Genomic DNA, 26736 nt, shown 5'->3' on the forward strand with positions numbered 1-26736 from the left:
TTAGAGTAGTTGGTGAGCGAAGAGAGGCTGTCATTATAGTGCCATATAGAACATTGTCTATGGAGGGATGAGGCCCTCGGATCATTCTAGGTTTTAACTTACTGTTGCGAATTAGGATAGTGCATTAGCAGTTTTCTTGTTATATCAGTCACAGAAAGTCGGTCAATTAGCCTTTGTTAGCTAACATTTTTTTAGATAGCTAAATTAGTTTATCGGCCAGCTATATAATCTTGATATCATGGTTGAATTACCGTCCTGGGGTTAGTCAGCTATCATATTAAAAACGGAAAACATTTATTTCTGGGTCATTCCCAGTGGGTCAGAAGTTTACATACACTCAATTAGTATTTGCTAGCATTGCCATTAAATTGTTTAACTTGGGTCAAATGTTTCAGGTAGCCTTCCACAAGCTTCCCACAATAAGTTGGGTGAGTTTTGGCCCATTCCTCCTGACAGAGCTGGTGTAACTGAGTCAGTTTTGTATGCCTCCTTGCTCGCACATGCTTTTTCAGTTCTGCTCACAAATTGTCTATAGGATTGAGGTCAGGGCTTTGTGATGGCCACTCCAAAACCTTGACTTTTTTGTCCATAAGCCATTTTGCCACAACTTTGGAAGTATGCTTGTGGTCATTGTCCATTTGGAAGACCCATTTGCGACCAAGCTTTAACTTCCTGACTGATGTCTTGAGATGTTGCTTCAATATATCCACATAATTTTCTTTCCTCATGATGCCATCTGTTTTGTGAAGCACACAAATGCCTCCTGCAGCAAAGCACCCCCACAACATGATGATGCCACCCCCGTGCTTCACAGTTGGGATGGTGTTCTTCGGCTAGCAAGCCTCCCCCTTTTTCCTCCAAACATAACGATGGTCATTATGGCCAAACAGTTCTATTTTTGTTTCATCAGACCAGAGTACATTTCTCCAAAAAGTACGATCTTTGTCCCCATGTGCAGTTGCAAACCGTAGTCTGGCTTTTTTATGGCGGTTTTGGAGCAGTGGCTTCTTCCTTGCTGAGTGGCCTTTCAGGTTATATCGATAAAGGACTTGTTTTACTGTGGATATAGATACTTTTGTACCTGTTTCCTCCAGCATCTTCACATGGTCCTTTGCTGTTGTTCTGGGATTGATTTGCACTTTTCGCACCAAAGTACGTTCGTCTCTAGGAGACAGAACGCGTCTCCTTCCTGAGTGGTGTTGGATTCGACATTTTGAACATTGAGATATTAAAGACATGATAGATCAGATGCATAGTATATTAAGGAGTGAAAGAGACTGGGTCTCTGTAGAAAGACAGATAGCTGTGGAATGTGTTGGATGACAAGAGGAGAGCAACGTGTTGATACAGGGGAGACAGATGGACATCTGTGGATTAGATGAAGGAGGGGTTGAGGTCAGGAGGTGAGGACAGATTCTCATCTGGGAGTAATAAAGGTTTGGTATCCTGTTACCCTCTTTATTCTCTTCCTGTGAAACCATAAGATGTAACCATTGGAGAGAAGGAGGAGAGTCTTAAGTGGGTTATATATATATATCTGAATGGGACAAATGTTGTGTTGTCTGACTACAGCTGTACAGAACCTTTGGGAAGAATTAAACTTGGTTAAAGTTTCTCTATTGTCCGTGAGGTATTTACTTTGAAAAATAAGAACCTAACAGCGGTATGACGGCTGCGTGGTCCCATGGTGTTTATACCTGCGTACTATTGTTTGTACAGATGAACGTGGTACCTTCAGGCGTTTGGAAATTGCTCCCAAGGATGAACCAGACTTGTGGAGGTCTATAATTTTTCTTTTGATTTTCCCATGATGTCAAGCAAAGAGGCACTGAGTTTGAAGGTAGGCCTTGAAATACATCCACAGGTACACCTCCAATTGACTCAAAATATGTCAATTAGACGATCAGAAGCTTCTAAAGCCATGACATAATTTTCTTGCTGTTTAAAGGCACAGTCAACTTAGTGTATGTGAACTTCTGACCCACTGGAATTGTGATACAGTGAATTATAGGTGAAATAATCTGTAAACAATTGTTTGAAATATTACTTGTGTCATGCACAAAATAGATGTCCTAACCGACGTGGCAAAACTATAGTTTGTTAACAAGAGATTTGTGGAGTGGTTGAAAAACAAGTTTTAATGACTTCAACCTAAGTGTATGTAAACTTCCGACTTCAACTGTACCCTGAAAGTTTGAAACTGTACAGTATACAGTGGTTTTAAATTAAGCTATATATTTGTAGAACCCTCCTGTATTGAGGCAAGTCATATTTTGTACGGTCTTGCTCTCTATTAAGTTGAAATGGCGCTTCTTCAAGAATAAAAAATACATTTTTAATTATCTGCCTTCTGCAAATAATGCTCATCTCAAATAATAAACATTCTATACTGTATCCCATGTAGATCATGCTCCTCTGGATCCCGCTGAGTGTATTCTCTACCAGCAAGGTTGAGTTGATGTCACTATGACACTTATTAGGCCTGCTACCACTCTGTGCATTATCTTGACTAGGACTAAAGAAGCACTTGTAACAGAGATGCTTCATCGAACTGATCCTAGATCTGAGGTTCGGGGCAACTCCTCCCCCAATTATCTCATCACCACCACTCAAAATTCACAGCGAAACACAGGTCGAACTTGTCTGTTTTCAACATGAATTAAAACTGTTATCAGGTTTCTTTTGTCAAACTAGGTTTTTGATATATTAATTTAATATACACTATTTTTAAAAGTTTTGTCTATTTGTATTATGTTAAATGTTCCAAACAATTTTTTTTAAATTAAAGTGACAATTTGGAAAAATGTCCATATTGCTTTGATGGAATAGTAATTTATTATATTATTTATGTAACTAGGCAAGTCAGTTAAGAACAAATTCTTATTTACAATGGCCTAAAATAGGATAACAATTGTAGACCACACATTGTTGCATGCCAATTCAGCTCTAAGCATCCGTCATGATCTTGCTGTTGTAATATAATTAAGGTTTCTGTTCTTTCCAGCCTCTTCTCCGAGTGCCTTAATTCCAAAGCCTTTTCTTTCTTACTGCTGCATATTACCTCAGCAAAATGCACCACGCTGTATGTATGGTTGCTGTGGCAGGCTGAAAGACCAACATGTCATGTTGCTTTAAAACTGATTAGCAGACCAGTGTGGAAGTGTCCTTACATTTAACAAATACTATGTACTGTAGAGATGTACTTTTTCTTATGCATCTTGGCTTTGTGGTTTCATGTATTGTACTGTTTTAATATCTTCTGTGAGTAATTTAGAATCAATCTAGGCAAGATACTGTAAATGCAAACACTGACAGCCTTGCAAGAGAGAATATAAACCATTTAAAACCATTGTGTTTAAAATGGTCTGTGTGACGTATCTTGGAGTAAAACAAACGTATTAAACCACTTGAATACTTGTCCGTTCGTTTAAAAAAAAAAAAAATACCTGTATTCTCCATGTATCATAGATTTCAGATGTTATTATATGTAACAAACACACCTAATGGGATAAGAAATGAGAAACCACTTTCTGACGTGCATTTCCATTCAAAAAATCCCAGAGGTTGCTTTATTTTCACTTGAGAAACAGAGACCATCATCCTTCCAACTATCCTCCCATCACTCATCTCCCTTCCTCCTCTCCACCACCTTCACCCTTCCCTCCAGGATGCTCAGGCGGTCTTCCACGTGGCTTGTCTTTTCTGATCCGTAGCTGGCAAGCCCCAGAAGGGCACACCCGAGCACCAGGCCTGCCAACCGGACAGCTGTGGTGTCTGAACCAGCCTTGGTATCGCTGACGATCAGGCCGAAGAGCCACAGCGCTGTGCCCGCCTTCAGCATCCAGAACACCCTCCTCACCACGCCCACCAATAGGCGCAGGACAATGGACAGCACCCAGTAGCCAATCAGAGCCAGCAGAGCCCATTGACCTACCGAGGCCACGCCTTCCGGTGTGAAGTGAGGGAACGGCAGCTGGACTGAGAGATGGAGGGAGAGAGAGGACGCGTGTTTAAATATTGCCGGGGGTAATTCAATTATTTTGTCACTATCTTTACTCTTGAACTTGAGTGAATTTGAAGAGCAATCTCTTTGAAAACCAATAGCCTGTGCGCTGTCTAGATGCTATTAGAGAGATCAAATCACAGACACAAGAGGAAGAATTCAAACCCACACTTCCCAGTTCCCATATTACAGAGAGAGAGTGCAAGTTCTTCTCAGATACAGGTTTGACGGACTAAAAGTGAGCATTTAATGTGTGCAAGTGAGAGCAATGCATGATGATTTTAGCTCTCTAAACCAAAAGTAGATGTGATGTAGAAAGGATGAACCTACACACACACTCGGTCACCCACCATCAACTCCTGTGACCCTGAGGATCTCTGTAACGTAAACCGCAATGACATTCAGGCCGCTGGCAGCTCCTTCAGCCAGAAACCGGATCAACATCTCAAAGAACTAAGAGGGGGGGGGGGGAGAAAGGGTGAGAAGAATTTTGACATGGGTTACAGTACAGCTTACATATTAGTACTGTAAGGGGAGAATTAAAACTGTTACTCTGGTGAAAAAATATTCTAGTCCTATTCTAGAGTAGAGGTCCATACATTCACTTTAAAGTGGCCAACGAAGTCAGCCCATTTCCCCCTGCCGGTAACCTATAGCTTACTTTATGTACAGTAAAATGTATTTCTTATCATGATCCTGTAGTGAGTGATAGAGCCGCACAACTGACAGTGACAAGTAATACAAATTAGAATGACCACAGCTGTTGCTACAAGGTCAGCTGTCAGTCAGTATAAACAGGCGGCGTCTGCAGGTGTGTGTCACTGATTCAATCGTCCCACTCGACGCTGACCTAGATCTTTTGATGAGTGGCAGGCATGTTTGATTCCTACAATACAGGTTGGCTTTGATCATACCTAGGCATGCCGTTAGTTAGTGTAGTTAAACACAATAGCCAGTCGGTCACCATACAAGTGCAATCCACTTGTATTGAGCGAAATGATTGAGTCCCTATGCACAAATGGCTTTCCCAGCTGGCATCATGGGGGTATTGTTGATGACGTAACACGTGTGTGAGTGTGTGGTGTGTGAGATCGAAGCTGTCCTGTTATTTGTTATAAAAAGACAGCTGACAGCTGGACCGATAACTTCCCTCATTCTGCCATACTGGAGCAGCCCCTCTTAAACCTCCCCAACCCCCCCCCCCACAGACGGCTTAGCTGAGGTCAAGGGTGGTCATAGTAGGACAGCCTGACTCCTATGCACCTGTTGCTACCCTACACAAGCAGCACTGTTTAGTGTGTCAGAGCAGGCCAGAGACAACTGTCCATCTCTGTCACATTGTAATGTGTCCGCATGGAACTTTTAAAAAGGCAATCTGAAAATCTAAATCATGGGCATGAATGTGGCTATGAATGTAGGCTATATACAGTTACACAAACACATAAACCATACCCACAATTGCCATAAAATGTAAGAGTGATGTAGTCATTTGCCTATCTGTATAACACACATGCTGTATGAATTGACTGACATGCGCCCTGCAAACAGAGCTATAAGGAGCTTTGTTTTGGGCCTATTGTCAGAGCAGAGGTTAGTTAGATGAGGAACCTGGTGGTTTCTTACCATGGCCATGGTATAGACGTTCTCTTGACCAAGTACTGACTCTAGATACAACAGCACACTCTGGGGTAGGGTGCACAGAGTAGTGGCAGCAGGGGAGAGGGTGCATGGATATAAGCATACATGAAATTAGGGCAGAGGGGGGGGGGGTTAGAGGAGAGATTATCGGGTAGTGGGGCAAGGGAAGAGAGGGAGATACGGGTCAGAGAAGAAAAGGAGAAGGGAGGGGGGGTGAGTGGATGAGGTGAAGAAGCAAGGAATACAGTAAGATTTGAGAAAGACAATTTTAGTTGACAGAAAACCATAATTAAGCAATGCTTTTAAATTTAGCAAATGTCACCCTTAAAAGGAAGATAGTTAGAATAGATAAATGAAGTATAGTTAATTGATTAATGAATAGAATAACACAGGAAACAGGGGTGTAATCATTAGTTCAAACGTGAGTTTTTATTCCACAAATTCAGCTAGGTCCCTCCCCGTTTCGTATCGTTAGGAAAAGAAACGGCGTAATAAATACGCCCCAGGATAAAGTGCTGGTTAGATTTACTCAAATAGTCTACTATTAGGTAGCGTACATTTTATGGCTTATTTTCCAATCCTCCTTACCTCAACAGTCGATTCGATTACATTGTTTCCCACCACGGACTCCACGTATTTGTGGACATCTTTGCAGGTCCCCGTGACCAGGGACGGGAGGCTGACTGATGCCTGGGCCGCTTGAGGGCTATCCTCCGAAGGCATGGCCTGCACGACGCATCGCGCTGCCAAGCCAAGCATCAAAACAAGCGTGGATAATAAAACTGGTATTGAGGATGAATCTGCACGGTTGTAGGAAGTCATGTTGGGAAATCAAAATGTAGGCTCATTCAGGTGATAAATAGAAGAGGAAATTATATTTTAAAAACGGTTTCTTGAGGATCAGCGCCTTGATCTATAGAGCCCAGATCGATGTATGTGCAAATGTTTCAAACGGCGTATTAAAAAGCAGGTTTAAAAATGGCTTCTGTTGACAGTCAGTCATTCAAACAAAGCGACCGAGTTAGACCTATTATTGGCTTGCTCTGCAGGGGTAATAAAATATGGAAACACTAGCCTTGCAAACTTCTTGAGAAAACATAATTAGCTGGGCCCTATAGTCTAGTAGGCTACTCGTTGGTTGTATGATCAAACATGCACGTTATTACATCACTTAATATCAGCTCAGCGTTTTTTAAAATGTATTATAAACTTTGGCAATGTTACCACAAACCAGGGCACCGTTCAAGGACATTTAATATTAACACAATGCCTATATTTGGTATTGAACTGGTTAAGAATAGAATGACGTTAATTTCTGAAAATGTATTCTTTCCCTGCGGTGGATACAGTATATTTTAACGTCAATGTTATTGGTTTACTTTACAAGTTTCTTTTTAGGTTTGCGCTAAAAAGCAACGTTTTTGCAGGCGCGATGACGTTGTGTTGACCATGCGCGGGTCCTCAATTTTTCGTCTTGGGCTTCAGTATTCCACACGGATGTTGCTATATATTCCTTTGTTCCAAGGTTTGCATCAAGTTCAATACCACGATGGATTGTCTTGCATAAAAGCTTGTTTTTATAGGTATACTACGCCGTAGTTGCTGCTGCCCTATAGGCGCTCCTTTCCGTAAAGCGATGCTGGTTTCTGGTTTAGTACAATGCGACAGCTCTTCCTTCAAACCGGTCTGAGACAAGAGGGGGTGATGGCCGTTTTGGTGCCTTCAGAAAGTATTCACACCCATAGATTTCCCCCACATTTTGTTGTTATAGCCCGAATTTAAAATGGATTACATTTTGATTTAGTGTCACCCCATAATGTCAAATTGGAATAATGCTTTTCGATTTATTTTTTTATTTACAAATGAATTAAAAATGAGCTTAAATGTCTTGAGTCAAATTTATTCAACCTCTTTATGACAAGCCTAATATTCTGTTCAGGAGTAAAAATGTGGTTAACAAATCACAAGTTGCATGGACTTATTTTGTATACAAATAAGTGGTTAACATGATTTTTTTTTTAACCCCATCTCTTACAATTATCTGTAAGGTTCCTCAATCTGGCAGTGAAGTTCAAGTACAGATTCAACCACAAAGACCAGGGAGGTTTTTCAATGCCTCAAATGGCACCGATTGGTAGATGTGTACAAATAAAAAAGCATACGCTGAATATCGATTTAAGTATGGTGGTTATTAATTAGGCTTTGGATGGTGTATCAATACAACCAGTCTACAAAGATACAGGTGACCTTCTTAACTCAGTTGCCGGAGAGGAAGGAAACTGCTCAGGGATTTCACCATGAAGCTAATCTCTCGTGGACAGATTCCCATGTAAACGGCAAGTGAAGAGACAACTTTGCAAGAATTTTTACTTCTGGGTAACTGAGATTATGATGATGATTTTAAAACAGTTTGAGTTTAATGGTTGTGATATGAGAAAACTGAGGATGGTTCAACAACATATTAGCTACTCCACAATACTAACCTAGATGGAATCCTGTACTGAATAAAAATATTCTAAAGCATGCATCCTGTTTCTAACACCACACTTAAGTAACACTACAAAAATGTAGCCAAGAAATTCACTTTTTGTCCTGAATACAAAGCACATCACTGAGTACCATGTCTTATTTTCAAGCATGGGGGTGGCTGCATCATGTTATGGGTATGCTTGTCTTCGGCAAGGACTAAGAAGTTTTTTTGGGGTGGATGAAAATAAACAAAATACAGCTAAGCACTAGCAAAATCCTAGAAGGAAACCTGGATCAGTCTTCTTTCCAACAGACACTGGGAGACAAATTCACCTTTCAGCAGGACAATAACATAAAACAAGGCCAAATCTACACTGGAGTTGCTTACCAAGACAACATTGAATGTTCCCAAGTGGCCTAGTTACTGTTTTGAGTTAAATCGGCTTGACTATGTATGGCAAGACAAACAGCTGTAATCGCTGCCAAAGGTGTTTCTAACGTATTGTCTCGGGGTGAATATTTATCTAATCAAGATATATTCGTTTTATTTTTCATAAATCTTTGATAAATGTTTGAATTTTTCTCCCACTTTGACATTTCAGAGTATTTGGTGTAGATTGTTCCAACAAAAATTACAATTAAATCAATTATAATCCCACTTTGTAACAACAAAATGTGGAAAAAGTTAAGGGGTGTGATTACTTTCAGAAGGCACTGTATAATAAAGGTTTGGAGACTTGAGATTTGCACACTAGAATTTGTGGTCTCTTCAACACATGTTAAAGGTTAAAACAGAAATATGATTTTGATGATAATGAATAGGCTATGTAGCTTATAAAATGCACAAACTAGACTGATAAAGAACTAATCGCAAGACAAGTATCTAGTTTTGATGGTAGTTTAATAACTTGTGGAGCAGCAATATTACACATTAGCATCAATTCAAGGTATTTGTAGCCCGTCAGTGTGTCCCTGAAGAGGCAGCTTTAAAAAAAAAAAAAATACATGCATACAAATACAAGGAAAACATTGACTGGTCACACAAGGGTGCATGCTGATCAAGGGACTCACTGTTGATTTTCTAACCATCTAAGCAAATGGTTAGTCCGTTTTTCTTTCTCCCTCACACACACACACGTGTAAGCAGACATGCCGAGAGAAGCTGAAAATATCAGTCATTATAAAAAGGTTATCAGGGCCTTCAGGACTAGAATTCAGTGAAAGGTATGTAATGATCTAGTCCATCTAAAAAGAAGGGAGAGGGCGATAGTATTTTTTAATTTTTTATAAACACCAATAGCTACAGTCAACTATGGAAAAGCTTCATGTCAAACCCTTCAAGTCAAACCTCACTTTTCCCCCACACAAGGCCCTATGTACTGTAACCCTAGTATTGAACCACAGGCACAGTGTCTCCTAAAAGCTTTCCTTCCAGCCAGCCAGCCAGGCAGAGCACAGCCAGCAAATATAACCATGATCATGATCTCTATAAGACAATGTAATGTAGGCCCAGTCCAGAAACAACCCTAAGCAGCCCCCCCCCCCCAGCAACATGGCAGAAATTCCACCTAGCCAATCAGAGCGCAAGGTGGATCTATTTCCATATTGATTACATGTCCAGCCGATTTTCTCAAATTTCCACACGTGTCTAGTCTCATTCCATCTCACACGCTAGTAGCGGGGGTGATAAAAGACAGTTTTGTTCGGCTGGAGAGAAAGCCTGTGTGGACACTGCTGACCTCCAGGCACTACTATCCTACCCCCTACGCTCCCTGCATTTAGGTCTCCCCCCTCCTCCCTCTCTATTCGATGTAGATGCGGTGGAAGTCGTTAGCGCCGAAGGCGGCGTTGCACTTGGGGCACTTCCTCTGGCGCGTGTCGTAGCGCGTCTTGACGCACTCAAAGCAGAAGACGTGGAAACACTTGGTCAGGACGGCGTCCTTTACCCGGGAGTTACAGCACGGGCAGGTCAGACGCGCCTGGGGGAGGGAGAAAGAGAGGGGGAGGGAGAACGAGAAGGAGAGGGAGAGAGAAAGAGAGGGTTAAAGAGAAAGAGAGGGGGAAAGAGAAATGGAGGCCAGAAAGATAAAGAGAGCAATGAGAGAGATTGATAGAACAGGTGAGTTAGGGCTGAAATACACATGATTTTTTGCTGGGTCTACGGGCTCTACACATCAGAAAACATCTCACGTTTAACGACTCAGTCAAGCCAAAGCCAAGCGAATTCTGACCCTACGGAGACGGGGCGGCTTCTGACCCCGGAAGACCAGGAGTTTTTCCCCCTGACTACCTCAAGGTTGAAGATACCCAGGTTAGGACAAGTAATGCTTTAGAAAATAAACAGCGTCATTTATGACTAGCATAGCTGGTCCCTTAGTTTAGAATTCTTCTTCGTGCTTCTACACCTGCAATGCTTGCTGTTTGGGGTTTTCGGCTGGGTTTCTGTACAGCACTTTGAGATATCAGCAGATGTAAGAAGGGCTTTATAAATACATTTGATTGATTTATCTTTGCCTCGATCCTGACTAGTCTCCGAGTCCCTGCTGCTGAAAAACACCCCCACAACATGATGCTGCCACCACCATGCTTCACCATAGGGATGGTGCCAGGTTTCCTCCAGATGTAATGCATGGCATTCAGGCCAGAGTTCAATCTTGGTTTCATCAGACCAGAAAATCTTGTTTCTAAAGGTCTGTGTCTTTAGGTGCCTTTTGGCAAACTCCAAGCGGGCAGTCATGTGCCTTTTACTGAGGAGTGGCTTCCGTCTGGCCACTCTACCATAAAGGCCTGATTGGTGGAGTGCTGCAGAGATTGGGTATTGTGTGTAGATTGCTGTGGAAAATGTTTTACTTAATCCATTTTAGAATAAGGCTGTAACGTAACAAAATGTGGAAAAAGTCAAGGGGTCTGAATACTTTCCCGAAGGCACTGTATGTGTGTGTGTGTGAGAGTGATGAACTTGTGGGGTAGGTGAAGGGAAACTATACTTCTGAGTAGCTCTTTGGCTGACGTTGGGACATGCCTCTTATCTGCTTTGAGCACTCCTCACACAAATATATTTAACATGTTTGAAAAAGTGTGGCAGGCATCAACTGCAAATCGGGTATGAGCTTCACTTTACGGGCTGCAGTGTTACGTTTTACTTCGGGTTTGATCGGGACATGTAGATCAGGCTAAAACCGTGTAGTGTTCGCCCAGTTTAACTTTATAGTAGCATTTTTAAAGACCCGTATTACACCTGGTGTAAAAAGCGTGTTCATCCAGACTACCTTGTAATCGTTGATTTCCTCGTTGAGGATGTCATCGCCGTTGCGGACGGTCTCGGCAGGTTTCTTGGCCTTCTCGATCTTCCGCCGCAGTTTGGAGATGTCCTCCTAAAACACAGCAGGGGAACGAAGAAAATAGTCCAGCAGGGTGCTCCAATCAGTAAATAAACTGAATTGTTATTTTGTTCAAGTGGATTTGAATTGTCTGTGTGTGTGCGTGGTTACACGTGCACATGGACAGTTAGCAAAATGTGGCATGTGTTTGTGGCCTCACCTGTGCGCGGCGTGCATTGAAGGACTGCTTCTCTTTGGAGATGCTGTTCTCAATGACCTCCTCCCTGACGGTGCCCAGTCTCTGCTGCACCTGGTCCAGCTGACTACGCACCTCCTCCGACAGCACCGTTGACTCCTGGGTCTGGATGGGGGGGGGGGGGTGCAGAAAGCAGATACTTTGCACGTTGGCATTTTCAAGGAAGTTTGTGTTCTTTGTGTTAAGTACTTATCTATACTCGTTGTGTGTGTGCCCATGGTGTGTGTGTGTGTATGCGGGTGTCATTTTCCACAGGTGTGTTTTTTCTACCTTGCGTTTGTTCATGTCCAGAGCTTGTGTCCTCAGAGCCAGCTCTCTCTCTGCAGTACCGATGGTGCCCTGGAGGAGGCGCTCCTTCTCCTCCAGCTTCCTCACCACCTGCAGCTGGGCATCCACCTGAGGAAGACAGATCGAGAGATGGAGAGAGAGCGACAGAGAAATAATGAGAGATGGCCAGACATAGGCTCCATTGTTTGCTAGTGTCAAGCTACTGTCTTTCCCTAACACAAAAAGTCAGCCTGAACTGTGCACCTGCCATTTAGAAGTTCAAATCCCTTTCCTGCACTGTTTCAATCACCTGCTCTCACCTGCGTTTTGAGCGTGAGCAGCTGGTCGGCGAGCTCCTCCTTCTCTTCCTTGAGCAGCTTGTGGATCTGGTTGGACTTGATGCGTTCCGACATCAGTTTGAAGTTGGCGTCGTCCTTTTCCCTGAGCTGCTGCATCAGCCGGATGTTCTGTTCCTGCATGTCCTCAAAGGCCTGGCCCGTCACATCCATCTCACTCAGCAACGCATCCTCCTCCTGGGGAGAAGGGGGAGAGACAGGGGGGAGGGAGAGAGAGAGAGTAGGAAGAGCGAGGGGAGGGTAGCAGAGGGGTGGAAGGATATAGGGAAGTAGGGAGAGGGTAGTGGAGGGGTGGAGAAGAAGAGCGATGGAGGGGTGGTAAAGAGGGAGTGAAGTAGGTTGACAGAAATGGATCGATGGAAGGAAGGAGGAGCAAAGAGGGGGTGAAATGACGGTGAGAGAAATTAGTCAAAAGTATAATGCTCAAATGCACACAAAGACATGCACACACACATACACACAACCCGCACACACACAACCCAGACACACACCTGCTTGGCCAGGGAGAGCTTCTTGTTGAGGATGTTGATTTGTTCCTCGACAGAGCAGATCTTCCGGAGTGCCTCCTCATCAGCCATCTTCTTCCCCTCCCTCCTCTCCCTCTCCTCCAGATCCCTTAGACGCTGCTTCAGCTCCTCTGCCTGACAGTGAATACAAAGCCGTTATCACCATCAATAAATCGCTTCCCTATGAGCAAAATATGTTGAAAATACGTCTTTTTGGTTGAAAATACGTATTTTTGGTTGAAAAGACAGTGAAAATATGGCTTTCCAACATCTTGTGCGCACTGGGTTATTATCACTCAATATTAACTCAATATGCAGCGAGCACATAGTGGTTACATCACTGTTATACCATCAATCAATTACTACCATTCAATACTAACAAGCCAATACACAGAGCATTACCATCATCACTATCATACAACTAACCAATCAATTAAACCCATCAACAGCACACAATGCTTGCTGGCGAAGTTTCACTTGTCTTTTTATAAGTAGCGTCAGCCAAGTGTGTACCTCTGACTTGGCCTTCTTCTCAGCGGCCATGAGCTGGACTTTGTCCCTCTGCTCTTTGGGCGCGGAGCGGTACATATCCAGCAGTAGCTTCATTTCCCTCTGAGACTCCTGGGCTTTCCTACAGGGACATAGCCTTCGTCAGCCACTACTACTGTCCTCCTCCTCATTATCATCATCACCCCAATTATCAATCACCAATCATGACTGTCACCAAAATCAAACTTACTTTAGCTCCGCCCGGACAATTTTCAGTTGCTCCACCTCCTTCCTCTTCGGTCCTCCAATCACAAACGGGCGCTCCGGAGCAACCTCCTCCAATTGGTTGCTGGTCCCAGCCTTCTCCTTCTCCTCGGTCCCACCCCCTCCACGGGTTGGCCTCTCTCTCTCCCTCTCGCGTTCCTTTTCCTTCTCTTTCTTCACCTCTTTTTCTTTCTCCTCCTCTTTGATTTCTCCCTCGGTTTCTGTCCCAGGCTCTGTCTTCACTGAGGTACCTACAGAGAGAGAGGAGGAATATCAGTTAATAAGGAGTTAATAAAGAGTCCATGAATGATTAACACTTAATAACACGTACTAGTGCTGGTGGGCGTGGCTGAACCATTGTCAGACTCCATCTTGATGGTGACATCAGCAGAGGCAGCGGGCGTAAGGGGGGAGGTGGTCTCTTCCTTTAGGTCCAGCTCCGTACTGGATTGTGATTGAAGGATAGCACTGCCCTTCGTTGTACGAGCCTATGAGAGGAGGGACTCGCACAGATGAATATTGCAGATAGACAATATCTTGCTCTTTATGGTCTTCACTCCCTTACAGTCTCTCTTCTTCCCTCCCTGCATGCCTCTTACACCCTCACTCTCTCCATCTCCCTCTTTCTCTCGCTCGCTCTCTCTCTCCCTTCCTCCCTTACCTGGCTGAGGTCAGTCTGTGCCTCTCTGAGTGTCAGTTTGTATTTCACAACCTCTCCCTTCATATGCTGGTTGTGTGTCTGCAGGGTGCTGATCAGGTGACGCATCTCCCTGTTGATAGGACCTGAGAGAGGGATAGAGAGAGAGAAAAGTGATTACGTTTTCAAAGAGTATCTCAAAACTGTGCCTAAACACTAGCCGGTGAGCGTGAGGCCAAATTTATTTTCATTTGTGGTGAAGACGCTGACCTGCTTGTTCGTTGGCAGCGAGGGTCTGTTCAAATTCGATCCGGAGCATCTCATACTCCTTCCTGACCTGGGCCAGAGTGTCCTCTAGCTGGAACACCTCAGTACGCACCTTCCTCTGGAGAGACACCTCGTCATTCTGGAACACAGACAAGAGGCGGTTACACACACAGCCTTGTCGTTGTTGAATAAAGAGGCTAAACTCACACACATCACTCTCGATTAAAAAGACGTTAAAGTCAGACACACGCGCTTACAGGCACTAACGCATGCACACAAACACACCTCCATGTGTTCTAGCTGTCGGAGGCGTGCCGTCCTGGTGGTGTTGAGGCGTGTGCGCGTCTCGTCCAGCTGAGACTTGAGGCCCACAGACTCGTTGTAGAGGACAGAGAACTGGGACTGGAGACAGCGGTACTCTGAGCTCTCCCTCACCACCCCCTCAGCACAACTCAACAACTCCACCTGACAGAGAGAGGCAGAGAAAGAGAAAGAAGGAGAGAGAAAGGGAGACAAGAGAAAAATGAAATGGAGTGAGAGAGAGGTGAAGAGATACAGACAGCATGAGAGAGGAAGAAAAGTGAGAGACAGATCAAAGATAGGGATAGAAGTGAGAGAGGGATAGAAAAGAGGGAGAGAAGTGAGAGAAACAGAAGTGAGAGAGAGACAGAAAAGAGAGGGAGAGAAGTGAGAGACAGATCAAAGAAAGAAATGAGAGAGAGAAAAGAGAGGGAGAGAAGTGAGAGAGACAGATCAAAGAGAGGGAGAGAAGTGAGAGAGAGAGATCAAATAAAGAAGTGAGAGACAGATCAAAGAGAGGGATAGAAGTGAGAAACAGATCAGAGAGGGAGAGAAGTGAGAGAGAGACAGATCAAAGAGAAGGATAGAAGTGATAGAGACAGAAAAGAGAGGGAGAGAAGTGAGAGACAGATCAAAGAGAGGGAGAGAAGTGAGAGAGAGATAGATCAAAGAGATGGATAGAAGTGAGACATAAAAGAGAGGGAGAGAAGTGAGAGAGGGGAGACACGGATTGGTAGTGAGCAAAGCAACAGAGAAAGCAGTAAATACCTCTATCTATCTATTTACCTTCATTTGACTGGTTTGGATGGCTGAATAAGGACGTGGGACCTCAGCTAATCCAATGGCTGGGTTGGGGGAGAGAGCCATAGGATTCTGGCGGCCCAGGCCCTGGGTCAGGCTCTGCAGGCTCACCTTCATGTTGTTGTTCTCCTGGTTAAACGTCTGCAGGTCCTGCTGCCGCCGCTGCAGCTCGCTCAGACGGTTCTCCGCCAGCTCCCTGTTCTCCTCCAACTCACTGTTCATCTCCTCAAACTGACAGGGAGAGAGGAGAAGAGAGGGATGACGAGGGAGGGGGGGGGGACAGAGAAAGAGGGGGTTAAGGGGAAAGGAGAGGAAGAGGGAAGGAGAATGAAAGAGTTATAACTCCAGGTCCGTGCAGTTTCTGACAAGTACAAATGGCAGAACAAAGAGGATATTTTTGTACCTTTCTCTTGTTGATGGTGATGGTTCCACACACACTGCTGGCCTCCCCACACACCTTGTAGCCTTTACTGTTCACCTGGGAGGAATTACACAGTGGCCATGGAATAAACACTTTTACATTCACATAAATATCGTTCTGTGTTATATGAACTCAATGACACAGAAATACTTCATACAAAATGGTAGACCACAGTAGATGTCAAACACACATTACTGCAAAGAGAGAGAGAGAGACTCAGTCTGACGTGGATTCACAAAAACATACAGCCGCAGTCTTACCCTTTCCAGGACTTCTCCCAGGTGTGTGTTGAGGCGGTTCTCTCTGCGTCGGATCTTCTCCATGTCCCACTGGAGCTCCTCGATGAGGCCCTGCAGCTCACTGACCCGCGTATCTGCCCTCGCCACTGCCCTGCCCAGAGAACGAGACTACAGATGGACAGGGACACAGAATCACTGTTAATATGATCGCGGTGGTGATCCATTAGTAATGTACATAGTGTAGCGGGAGATAAATAAAACAGAACCGACGTGTTATGATGCAAGACATCAAATCACCTCGCTAGTCATGTGACTGTGCTTCTGCTGAAGGTCCTCAGTCAGCTGACGCAGCCGGTCATTCTCACTGGACAGGAGGGTGTTGAGCTGGGCGGCGACCTGCCACACGGAGCCCTCTGGAAATACAAGACTCGATGTCATGACATTACTACTACTCCTGACTTTACTCACACAACAAGGAACTGCCTCAAGGAACTCACTCACTCAAGGAACTCATTCACTCACTCAAGGAACTCACTCACTCAAGGAACTCATTCACTCACTCAAGGAGCTCACTCACTCCCTCAAGGAACTCACTCACTCACAATACTACCTTCTGCCCAAAACGACAAAAGACCCTCAACACCCTTGTTGCTCTCACCATCCCGAAAACCCTACCCTCCACACCTATCCACAATCCTCACTGCTTACACTCCTTCACGTCTCATTCCCTCACTCCTCTAACCCCTACCCTCTCCATGCCTCCCTTTCCCCCCAGCCCCTCTCTCCCCTGTCACCTGCTCCAGAGTCCTGGTCCTTCTTCAGCTGCTCCACGGTGGTCTTCAGGCTGTCGTAGATCTCCACCACGCGGTTGGCCTGCTTCTGGCTGGACTCCACCCTCTCTTGCAGCTCTGCCTCCATCTCCTCGCTGCTGCTGCTGGCCAGCGTGGCCAGGAAGGATGTGGTCGTCTCCCCCTGGTGGCCTGGAGGACAACCACAAGGTGAAGACAGGAGTTAATACTACTCTGAACTAGAGGTCTCCGTGGGACTGATTTCTTAAGTCCCACAATGTTGTTTCAGGTGTAAGTGACGCAGCTCAGGCAAGATCCACCCAAAATGTAAATAATATTGCCTAAGAAATCGGTTTAAAGACCAGCGATTCTCACGTGGCCCATTATATTAGACTATGGGTATTATTGGGCTATATCAGCCAATAGGCTAGACGTAGTTTGAAAGAGCAGAGTTGAGGCAAAATAGAATAGCATAGCGGACACTTTCACTTGAGATATGTTTTGGATAACTTTTAGGGTTGGGACGATTTGCAGGCAGAGTAAAATAAATGTGTTATTAATATTTATTTCTAGTCAATGTCAGAGCCTAAATTATAGCAGGGCTCCAGACTGACCATTTAGTCACATTTTGCGTCCCTTTAACTTGGCTGTGCGAGTTAAATGTTTGATTGACCGCACTGGTGCGAGCTGCACATTCTACCTGATTGCCTCAATCAAAAAAAACTGTTTTTAGGGCAGAAAAAAACATGAATACGTTAAAACAGTAAAGTGCATTATCCTCATGATTCCTGTAATAAAAGTGTCCGCCCTGCCGCTGTGCCTACCTGTTTTGCTGGGGCAAGCTGATGTAATGAGCGAGCCTCTCACACTCTCTCTCCTCCCTTGTGATTGTATATCATTTCAAAATGCAAAATGTAGTATGATATTTATTTCGCAAGGATTGTTATTGAGTTCAAAGCACACTGTTTTACAATCAAGATATCTTAGAAGAAATATACAGAGAGCACAAACTGCAGAGTGAAGGAAAAGCAGCCAAAAAGTGCTCAGCATATGTGGGAACTCCTTCAAGACTACTGAAAAAGTATTCCAGGTGAAGCTGGTTGAGAGAATGCCAAGAGTGTGCAACGCTGTCATCGAGGCAAAGGGTGGCTACTTTGAAGAATCTGAAATCTAAAATATATGTTTACTTGTTAAATTTAATTTGTTTAACACTTTTTTTGGTTACTACATGATTCCATATGTTATTTCATAGTTTTGATGTCTTCACTATTATTCTACAATGTAGAATTTAGTAAAAATAAAGAAAAACCCTTGAATGAGTATGTATGTCCAAACTTTTGACTGGTACTGTTATCTACTTCCCCAGAGTCAAACTAACTTGTGGATACCATTTTTATGTCTCTGTGTCCACTATGAAGGAAGTTAGAGGTAGTTCTGCATACCAATGCTAACTAGCGTTAGCGCAATGACTAGAAATCAATGGGCATCTGCTAGCATGAGAAGTATCCCTTTAACAAAAGATTGTAAACTACTTTATAAGATGATAACTCAAATTGATTCTATTGTGTGACACTGCTAAAACATTTTTTCTTTCTCGGTGCCACCAAATTATGGGCTGGTGCGACCAACTGAAAAAGTTAGTGCCACCAGGGGAAAATGTTAGTCTTGTATAGTCCTGTATAATAGCCTATCATATTTAGGAAGTTAATGTCCATGGAAAGACAACTGCACCGTGCTTTGCCGCCCATGCATATAGACTACAGGCTATTTAATTGAGAAAATACATATCAGCTATACATGATACATATTAAAATACATATTAAATACATGATCTCGCATGCTCAACAAAAGAGAGGAGAGGTAGGCTACTGAACTCAAAGGAGCAAGAATGAGCCTATCTGAATAGTGTGACAAATAGGTGCTTTTAACAGCAGGGATGCAAACTGTCGAGGGCGCAAACAAGTAAATTGCAAAAAAATTTGCTTATATTCAGAGTGGGGTTGTCACGATACCAACATTTTACTAACGATGTGATACCAGGTCAAGTATCACTATAGCGTTTTCAATACGTTCTGCACAAAAACCTGTCCCTGATATTCACACCACTACCCAATACAAAACATTGAATTTAACTTCACACTGCTTACTGCTCAATAGAATAGGCTACTGCAGAAAATTGCAGATTTTCTCATATCCAAAGGACTACCTGTGATTTAGCAGGAGGAATGTAGTAAGGAATAGAAATGCATCATTTTATATTTTTTACCTCTTGGGGATGTCATTCGAAAACATAATGTTAACTAGGTCCCAAGAAACAAAGAGATGTTCTGTTGAATCTGATTATTAATCTTGATGGTTGTACAGTCATCTCAAATAAAACTGTGAAGGACCTCAGCGTTACTCTGGACCCTGATCTATCTTTTGAGGAAAAAAATCCAGAAACGTTGTCCAAAAATGATGCAGAAAAAATGTATCCATGCTTTTGTCACTTCTAGGTTAGACTACTGCAATGCTCTACCTTCCGGCTACCCAGACAAAGCACTAAATAAAGTTCAGATAGTGCTAAACACGGCTGCTAGAATCTTGACTAGAACCAAACAATTTGATCATATTACTCCAGTGCTAGCCTCTCTACACTGGCTTCCTGTTAAGGCAAGGGCTGATTTCAAGGTTTTACTGCTAACCTACAAAGCATTACATGGGCTTGCTCCTACCTATCTTTCCGATTTGGTCCTGCCGTACATACCTACACGTACGCTACGGTCACAAGACGCAGGCCCCTTAACTGTCCCTAGAATCTGGAATGGTCTGCCTACCCATGTGAGAGACGCAGACTCGGTCTCAACCTTTAAGTCTTTATTGAAGACTTATCTCTTCAGTAGGTCCTATGATTGAGTGTAGTCTGGCCCAGGAGTGTGAAGGTGAACGGAAAGGCACTGGAGCAACGAACCGCCCTTGCTGTCTCTGCCTGGCCGATTCCCATCTCTCCACTGGGATTCTCTGCCTCTAACCCTATTACAGGGGCCAGGTCACTGGCTTACTTGTGCTCTTCCATGCCATCCCTAGGAAGGGTGCGTCACTTGAGTGGGTTGAGTCACTGACGTGATCTTCCTGTTCGGGTTGGCGCCCCACCCTTGGGTTGTTCCGTGGCGGAGATCTTTGTGGGCTATACTCGGCCTTGTCTCAGGATGGTAAGTTGGTGGTTGAAGATATCCCTCTAGTGGTGTGGGGGCTGCGCTTTGGTAAAGTCGGTGGGGTTATATCCTGCCTGTTTGGCCCTGTCCGGGGAGATCATCGGATGGGGCCACAGTGTCTCCTGACCCCTTCTGTCTCAGCCTCCAGTCTGTTATATCTGGAGTACTTCTCCTGTCTTATCTGGTGCCCTGTGTGAATTTAAGTATGCTCTCTCTAATTCTCTCTTTCTCTCTCTCGGAGGACCTGAGCCCTAGGACCATGCCCCAGGACTACCTGGCATGATGATTCCTTGCTGTCCCCAGTCCACCTGGCCGTGCTGCTGCTCCAATTTCAACTGTTCTGCCTGTGGCTATGGAACCCTGACCTGTTCACCGGACGTGCTACCTGTCCCAGACCTGCTGTTTTCAACTCTCTAGAGGCAGCAGGAGCGGTAGAGATACTCTCAATGATCGGCTATGAAAAGCCAACTGACATTTACTCCTGAGGTCTTGACCTGTTGCACCCTCGACAACTACTGTGATTATTATTATTTGACCATGTTGGTCATTTATGAACATTTGAACATCTTGGCCATGTTCTGTTATAATCTCCACCCGGCACAGCCAGAAGAGGACTGGCCACCCCTCATAGGCTGGTTCCTTTCTAGGTTTCTTCCTAGGTTTTGGCCTTTCTAAGGAGTTTTTCCTAGCCACCGTGCTTCTACACCTGCATTGCTTGCTGTTTGGGGTTTTAGGCTGGGCTTCTGTACAGCACTTTGTGGCATCAGCTGATGTAAGAAGGGCTATATAAATAAATTTGATGATAATGCTCTGCTTCGTCCTTGTGGCAGTAAGGGGGAAAACACACTATGAAACCATCTTTAGCATACTCTTCAGACAACTTTACACACATAGCCTACACACTCTCCCTCCCCTTCCTCCCTCTCTACATCCCTCAAACACACTCTTGCTCGCTCACTCAGTGTCTCTTTCTCTCTCACACACACACACACACACACACACACACACACACACACACACACACACACACACACACACACACACACACACACACACACACACACACACACACACACACACACACACACACACACACACACACACACTCTCTTTCTCTCTCTCTCCCACTCTCAGACAAAAGTTATGCACCAAACAGAATTGAAAGAACACCAGAGAAAGAGATGTCTAATTCAGATAAACAGTGCCCTCCGTAATTTTTTGATCAGTGACAAGATGGGGACAGTGACATGGTTTCTGGAATTATATTTGCTATTATAATTACTATTGCAACAACACATCATCAGTAGGGTAAAACTAATGTGTCTCACGACGAATGCTGGTAGAAAGGGGAGAAGATATAGCTCCGATAATACGGTGCATAACCTTTGAGTGGTTTGGGCTAGACATGCGGTTTTCAGCAATGTAAAGGCACAAGCATGATTGCCACTGCGCTCTGTTTTTCCTCTATGGTAGTGGCACTCAGGGGCTGCGTGACAGTGAAGCCTAGTTAGACTGGCCTTTGCTCCTGTTCTTACAGGCAAAGTTAAAAGATACAATAAATCCATTTCGCTTGCGCTGCGAGACGCTCCAATACCTAAACAAATGTAACAACAGAAGCCTCATCACTATCTGCATACCCCAGATGGACATCACGGCTAAATTACATTTTAAAACTGATTGAGAGAAGCAGCTGAGTAGGCTCCCCTCTCTCCACTGGGATTCTCTGCCTCTAACCCTATTACAGGGGCTGAGTCACTGGCTTACTGGTGCTCTTTCATGCCGTCCCTAGGAGGGGTGCGTCACTTGAGTGGGTTGAGTTACTGACGTGATCTTCCTGTCTGGGTTGGCGCCCCCCCTTGGTTTGTGCTGTGGTGGAGATCTTTGTGGGCTATACTCGGCCTTGTCTCAGGATTGTAAGTTGGTGGTTGAAGATATCCCTCTAGTGGTGCGGGGGCTGTGCTTTGGCAAAGTGGGTGGGGTTATATCCTTCCTGTTTGGCCCTGTCCGGGGGTATCATCGGATGGGGCCACAGTGTCTCCTGACCCCTCCTGTCTCAGCCTCCAGTATTTATACTGCAGTAGTTTATGTGTCGGGGGGCTAGGGTCAGTTGGTTATATCTGGAGTACTTCTCCTGTCTTATCCAGTGTCCTGTGTGAATTTAAGTATGCTCTCTGTAATTCTCTCCTTCTCTCTTTCTTTCTCTCTCTCTCTCGGAGGACCTGAGCCCTAGGACCATACGTCAGGACTACCGGGCATGATGACTCCTTGCTGTCCCCAGTCCACCTGGCCTTGCTGCTATTCCAGTTTCAACTGTTCTGCCTGCGGTTATGGAACCCCTACCTGTCCCAGACCTGCTGTTTTCAACTCTTAATGATCGGCTATGAAAAGCCAACTGACATTTATTCCTGATTATTATTTGACCATGCTTGTCATTTATGAACATTTTGAAAATCTTGGCTCTCTCTAATTCTCTCCTTCTCTCTTTCTTTCTCTCTCTCGGAGGACCTGAGCCCTAGGACCATACGTCAGGACTACCGGGCATGATGACTCCTTGCTGTCCCCAGTCCACCTGGCCGTGCTGCTATTCCAGTTTCAACTGTTCTGCCTGCGGTATGGAACCCCTACCTGTCTCAGACCTGCTGTTTTCAACTCTTAATGATCGGCTATGAAAAGCCAACTGACATTTATTTCTGATTATTATTTGACCATGCTTGTCACTTATGAACATTTTGAACATCTTGGCCATGTTCTGTTATAATCTCCGCCCGGCACAGCCAGAAGAGGACTGGCCACCCCTCATAGCCTGGTTCCTCTCTAGGTTTCTTCCTAGGTTTTGGCCTTTCTAGGGAGTTTTTCCTAGCCACCGTGCTTCTACACCTGCATTGCTTGCTGTTTGGGGTTTTAGGCTGGGTTTCTGTACAGCACTTCGAGATATTAGCTGATGTACGAAGGGCTATATAAAATAAACTTGATTTGATTTGCTAATGCTGGCTGATATCAGCTGTCACACGTGATATTGGATGAAGCACTCATTCTGGTATTCTCAATGTAGGACAAGTAGGGTGGCATTCTGTGCTCAGTCAATCATTTTCAACATGAGAAATATACCCCCCCCCACCAATTTTTTAAAAAGTTTTTCTTCAGATCTACACGATTCAAGTGGATTACTTATTTTGAAATCAACACGGCGATGTTCACCGAAAAGTATTGAGTTTGCATCCCTGTAATAGGCATACAACAGATAACAGCTCTCTACTCTGAACCAAAAATGATTTATTTAATCAATCTCTGTACATTGTATTCTTCTGCTCTACCTCTTGTGTTAGGTACCTTGTCACAAACTCATTAGAGTACCCTCTTCCTCAGTCTCTTGCTCCTGACCAAACTCACGTCCTCTCCTTTTAGTGTTCTCCTCTCTCCATCCCTCCTTTCTACATCTCTACATATCTTTCTCTCTCCCGCTGTACCTCTGTCTTTGGCTCTCTCCTGGTTGGAGTCGCCGTCGGGTTCTGGGGTGTCAGGCTTCAGGCTCCGCCCCTCTCCAGCCGGGGTTTCCACAGACTCGCTCCCTGACTCATCGTAGCGCCTTCCAATCAGGCACACATTGTCGTCAAACTAAGAGAAAGGGGAGAGAGAGGGAACTAGATGTTATTAAGAACATAGATAATAGTTGTACTTGCAAATGTTGATCTATGTGCAATGTTTTAATTGCATATTGTTCATTATTTGAATAGTTACCTGATTCCAGTATCTGTTCAGGATCAGTAGGCTTGCGTCATCAGTAGCTTGACGAGTCTCCAGTCTCTCGATTCTCTCTCTCAGCTCATCCTCAATCACCTGCAAAGCATCAATCCCCTTGTTGAGTATTATAGACGTATGGGATGAAAACAGGGATTGTGTGTGTATGTGTGAGAGAGTGAGTGAGTGAGACAGACCGACTATATATACCTGTCTCTGATCGAGGGATTCTCCCAACTTCCTGTTCTTCACCTGGAGAGCTTTGACATCCTGTTCTTCCTGAGCACAAGAGAAAGAAACCAATCAAGTGATGGAAACAACACGATCAATGACACCGCTGATGAGTCATAACAACTATCAGATGTAAAGACAGACAGACCGACAGACAGACACAGTAGGAGAAATACAGGCTAGGCACTTTTCAGCTCTCTCACCGAGTTGGAAACCCCTCCGAGTTTGATGACTGTTTCCACAGCAGTGCTCCCTCCTGCAGTAGAGCTGACCCCTGGACCCCCATCCTCTCCTCCCTCTCGCTCCCTCCGTTTCTCGGGGGGCGCACTGGAGGATGAAGAGGGGATGCTGGAGTCACACAGACGTTTCTGTCCCGACATCCTCACACCACTGCAGTAGATAAAGGGAGAGATTAAATATTAGTACATTAACATCCTGGCTTGACTCAGCGAAATTACGTTGCCACGAGCAGCACCGCAGATATTGCAATAAAAGTGAGATGCAGGACTTTCTAATAGTCACGCACAGTATCTGCGCATGGGTTCGCTTGAAGTTGTTTGAGCGCGGTAGCAAAGGCAGTCCGCTATGAAGATAGGCTAAAACTGCTCTTAGTTATTATGGACATTTACCCGCTATGCTGCTTACTATTTGCACCTACGTCATATCGCTGAGTCTACCTTCAAATATTCGTTTTGGAAACACCACATAGCTAGCTACATAACGCCGTTATTAACGGTACATTAGCTAGCTAGAGTCATTAGCTAGCTAAATAACTTCAAAAGAACAGACATTTGTTTTAATTCATGCCAAAGCCATTTCGGCTATTTGGCCATGTTCAATTAACCCGTTTAGCTAGATAATTGGCTAATTCACAAATACTTGGTAACTTAGATAGCAGTAACGTTTAGCTAATGTTAGCCAGTTAGTACGCTAGCTAATTCAAATAACCACACGCTATAAAATAGCCTTTCTGGGCAGAAACTTTACTGGGGCACTTTCAATCAATACATTTGATCTGTTATTTCATGTATATTCAGTGGTTTGATTTCAATTCCTTACCATATATAGTTATTTAGTGTTATTTACTGATTCTGTCTGTGAATGTTGATATTTTGCCTGTCTTCCAGAAACGGAAGTAGCCACTGACATTGAAAACCGAACCACAGGTATAACAATCTCTGGCTGAACCGCTCATAATTTCAAAGGTCGCCACCACGTGGTGGGATAAATTAAATGCGCAATCATGCAGACTAATCAAATCACATTTTATTTGTCGCATACACATGCTTAGCAGATGTTATTGCGAGTGTAGCGAAATGCTTATGCTTCCAGATCCGACAGTGCAGCAGTATCTAACAGCTAATATCTAACAATTCCACAACAAAACCTAATATCTAACAAGTTCCACAGCAAAACCTAATACACATAATCTAGTAAAGGAATGGGATAAGAATATATAAACATAAAATATATGGATGAGCAGTGACAGAGCGGCTAAGATGCAATAGATAGTGTAGTATAGACTAGACTAGACCGCAGACTGCAGCTGGAGAACTAGAGAGAGATCATATTGCTACCAGGAATGTGACCAGGTCAGTGAGGGCAGCTGAAGACAGTCTTGGTTTTATGCGGATGGAGAAGTGGCTCTCTCGTTCTAACACGCACACACCTCTCTCAAGTGAATGAGAGTCTGCTGGGAATGTACTCTGGCCGAGAGTGTTTGTAAGACCATTGTTCAGGGGTTCATGATCCATCTTGTGTAAGCTTGATTTGCAAGAGGTTGTGCGTTAGCGTCCCACCCTGCCTACCTCATACCCAGGGTTCAAATACATTTGTCTGATGCAGTCATTCACACAACCCCTGCTGTGTAGCAGAGCACCCCTTCCCAATGTCATTCTCACACCACGTTATTGTTTTGGCCTGTTATCTCGATCAATCGGAGCATTTCTTTCATGAATGGTATCTGTAGTGGAACAGGGATTTACAGTGCCTTCAGAAAGTATTCATACGCCATTTTGTTGTGTTATAGCATGAATTCAAAATGGATTCAAAAGTTGTTGTTTTTCTCACCCATTTACACACAGTACCCCATAATGGCAAAGTCAAAACATGTTTTTAGAAATGTCAAATTGATTGATAATGAAATACAGAAATATCTCATTTTGATAAGTATTCACAACCCTGAGTCAATACATGTTAGAATCACTTTTGGCAGCGATTACAGCTGTGAGTCTTTCTGGGTAAGTCTCTAAGAGCTTTGCACACCTGGATTGTACAATATTTGCCCATTACATTTTTTAAATTCTTCAAGCTCTGTGAAATTGGTTGTTGATCACCATATATATTGATATTATAAGGTATTGTGTGTAGGTCAGTGACAAAAATAATCTACATTTAAACCATTTTAAATTCAGCCTGTAACACAACAAAATGTGGAAAAAGTCAAGGGGTGTGAATACTTTCTGAAGGCACTGTAGGTTGTCCCTGCCCATGGCCATTAAAGTAATATTTATCTGTTCCAAGTAAATGATTACAATGTGTGCACCACATAA

General features: G+C 44.1%; 2 protein-coding genes across 4 annotated transcripts; both read right to left on the reverse strand.

The window, feature by feature from the left end:
* Positions 1 to 2816: 2816 nt before the first annotated feature.
* LOC120047492 lies at positions 2817 to 7371 on the reverse strand. Its single transcript, XM_038993026.1, has 3 exons — positions 6230 to 7371; positions 4354 to 4456; positions 2817 to 3978 (listed from the first exon to the last, which is right to left on the reverse strand). Exons 1-3 carry the CDS (start codon positions 6461 to 6463, stop codon positions 3620 to 3622), a joined length of 696 nt encoding a protein of 231 aa, XP_038848954.1. The 5' UTR covers positions 6464 to 7371; the 3' UTR covers positions 2817 to 3619.
* A 1623-nt stretch (positions 7372 to 8994) lies between these two features.
* On the reverse strand, positions 8995 to 25325 carry LOC120048185 (E3 ubiquitin-protein ligase BRE1A-like). Of its 3 annotated transcripts, none has more exons than XM_038993949.1 (22): positions 25244 to 25325; positions 24388 to 24574; positions 24164 to 24232; positions 23954 to 24052; positions 23683 to 23830; positions 17028 to 17213; positions 16531 to 16646; positions 16255 to 16401; positions 15977 to 16051; positions 15685 to 15804; positions 14758 to 14937; positions 14476 to 14611; positions 14230 to 14351; positions 13900 to 14056; positions 13555 to 13819; positions 13329 to 13446; positions 12801 to 12950; positions 12274 to 12486; positions 11957 to 12082; positions 11651 to 11791; positions 11380 to 11484; positions 8995 to 10089 (listed from the first exon to the last, which is right to left on the reverse strand). In XM_038993949.1, the coding sequence occupies exons 2-22, from the start codon at positions 24562 to 24564 to the stop codon at positions 9913 to 9915; spliced, it is 3027 nt and encodes a 1008-aa protein (XP_038849877.1). In that variant the 5' UTR covers positions 24565 to 24574; positions 25244 to 25325; the 3' UTR covers positions 8995 to 9912. The 3 variants fall into 3 exon arrangements, with proteins under 3 accessions (XP_038849877.1, XP_038849876.1, XP_038849875.1); XM_038993948.1 differs by having other exon boundaries at positions 12274 to 12483; positions 15559 to 15804; XM_038993947.1 differs by having other exon boundaries at positions 15559 to 15804.
* Between the last annotated feature and the right edge of the window lie 1411 nt (positions 25326 to 26736).

Source organism: Salvelinus namaycush, chromosome 5 (assembly GCF_016432855.1).
Source record: "Salvelinus namaycush isolate Seneca chromosome 5, SaNama_1.0, whole genome shotgun sequence".
NCBI classification, from domain to species: domain Eukaryota; kingdom Metazoa; phylum Chordata; class Actinopteri; order Salmoniformes; family Salmonidae; genus Salvelinus; species Salvelinus namaycush.